Here is a 1241-nt window from a genome sequence, read left to right as displayed (position 1 = left end):
GGGAACTGGGAATTAAACTAGAACTTTGATGTCTGTGGTGGGGCTTTTATATTCCCCACTGATTTTAGGAGGGAATCAAATCCTTGATTCAGAGGGCTTTGCAATGGGTGGGGAGTCCAGTTGGTCAGTATTCCATTGATGATGTTCTCTGAAGAGGCGATGAGCCTCTTGAAGCACTGGCTGTAGAACCTGGAGGGACTTAATGAGGTCTTGGTTACGTATGGTTTCAGAATGGACATTATGGAGCTTGGGTACCAGAGGGGGTGTCTCCCATACATAGTCTCAAAGGGGGTAATACCCTGGATGTAGGGGGTGCACCGAGCACACAGGAGGGCAAAAGGTAGGAGACTCACCCAGTTTTCACCAGACTCCAGAGCCATCTTGGAAACTGTGTCCTTGATGGTTCTTTTCATACGTTCTACCTGTCCAGAACTTTGAGGCCGGTAGGCACAGTGGAGCTTCCAATCAACCTGTAAACACTCAGCTAAATTTTGGGTTATCTGAGCTATGAAAGCAGGACCATTATCGGACCCCATTACTAAAGGCAGACCAAATCAAGGCACAATCTCAGACAGCAATTTGTTGGTTACAATCAAAGCCAATTCAGTCCTTGTAGTAAAGGCCTCAGGCCATCCCATAAAAGTATCCACTAGGATCAGTAGATATTTGTATCCATGGCGTCCAGGACCCATCTCAGTGAAATGTCTCCCAATGTTCTCCTGGATTTTGTCCTCTCTGTCGTTGTTGAGGGGGATCACCAGATGATTTGCCCTTGGGATTTACTTGAGCACAGTGGGGGCATCTTAGACTAATGTCCTTGGCTTTGGCTATAAGATTAGGAATAAAGTAAGTTTTCCGGAGCAATTGAGCAAGTTTAGTTCCCCCTAAATGCATGGCTTGTGATGAGTCTCTCGTAGTATCTGGGCCCCAAGTGTTTCTGGCAGGAGAAAATGACCATCGGGGAAGATGTGCCATCCATCAGCATTAGCTTGGGATCTCAGGGTTGTTGCTAACTTTATGTCTGAATCAGAATAAACTGGAGTATCCAGCCAAGGTGGGGGGAGAGTAACTACAGCCAACACAGTGGACCCCACTGATTTTAGCGCAATCTGTTTGGCAGTAGAGTCTGCCAGTTGGTTCCCTTGAGCAAATAAATCCTGAGAAACAATAGACAGAGGAATACAAAAGAAAGCATCTTTCAGGTCCAACACAGTATACCATACTCGATTAGGTGGGAGCAA

The 1241-nt window shown here is 46.3% G+C and overlaps 1 protein-coding gene across 1 annotated transcript in view; it reads right to left on the bottom strand.

Moving 5' to 3' along the window:
• LOC106147600 overlaps positions 1-1241 on the bottom strand; it is an 11830-nt gene that overhangs the window by 255 nt on the left and 10334 nt on the right. The window contains 3 exon segments of the mRNA XM_013509964.1: positions 60-702; positions 704-937; positions 1015-1157. Of these exon segments, the coding sequence (XP_013365418.1) occupies positions 60-702; positions 704-937; positions 1015-1157 (1020 nt within the window).

The sequence above is a fragment of the Chinchilla lanigera genome, unplaced genomic scaffold (genome assembly GCF_000276665.1).
Source record: "Chinchilla lanigera isolate Chin_1 unplaced genomic scaffold, ChiLan1.0 scaffold00190, whole genome shotgun sequence".
Taxonomy (NCBI): Eukaryota; Metazoa; Chordata; class Mammalia; order Rodentia; family Chinchillidae; genus Chinchilla; species Chinchilla lanigera.
Note: the sequence above shows the minus strand (reverse complement) of the source record. Positions and strands in the feature narration are given on the sequence as shown.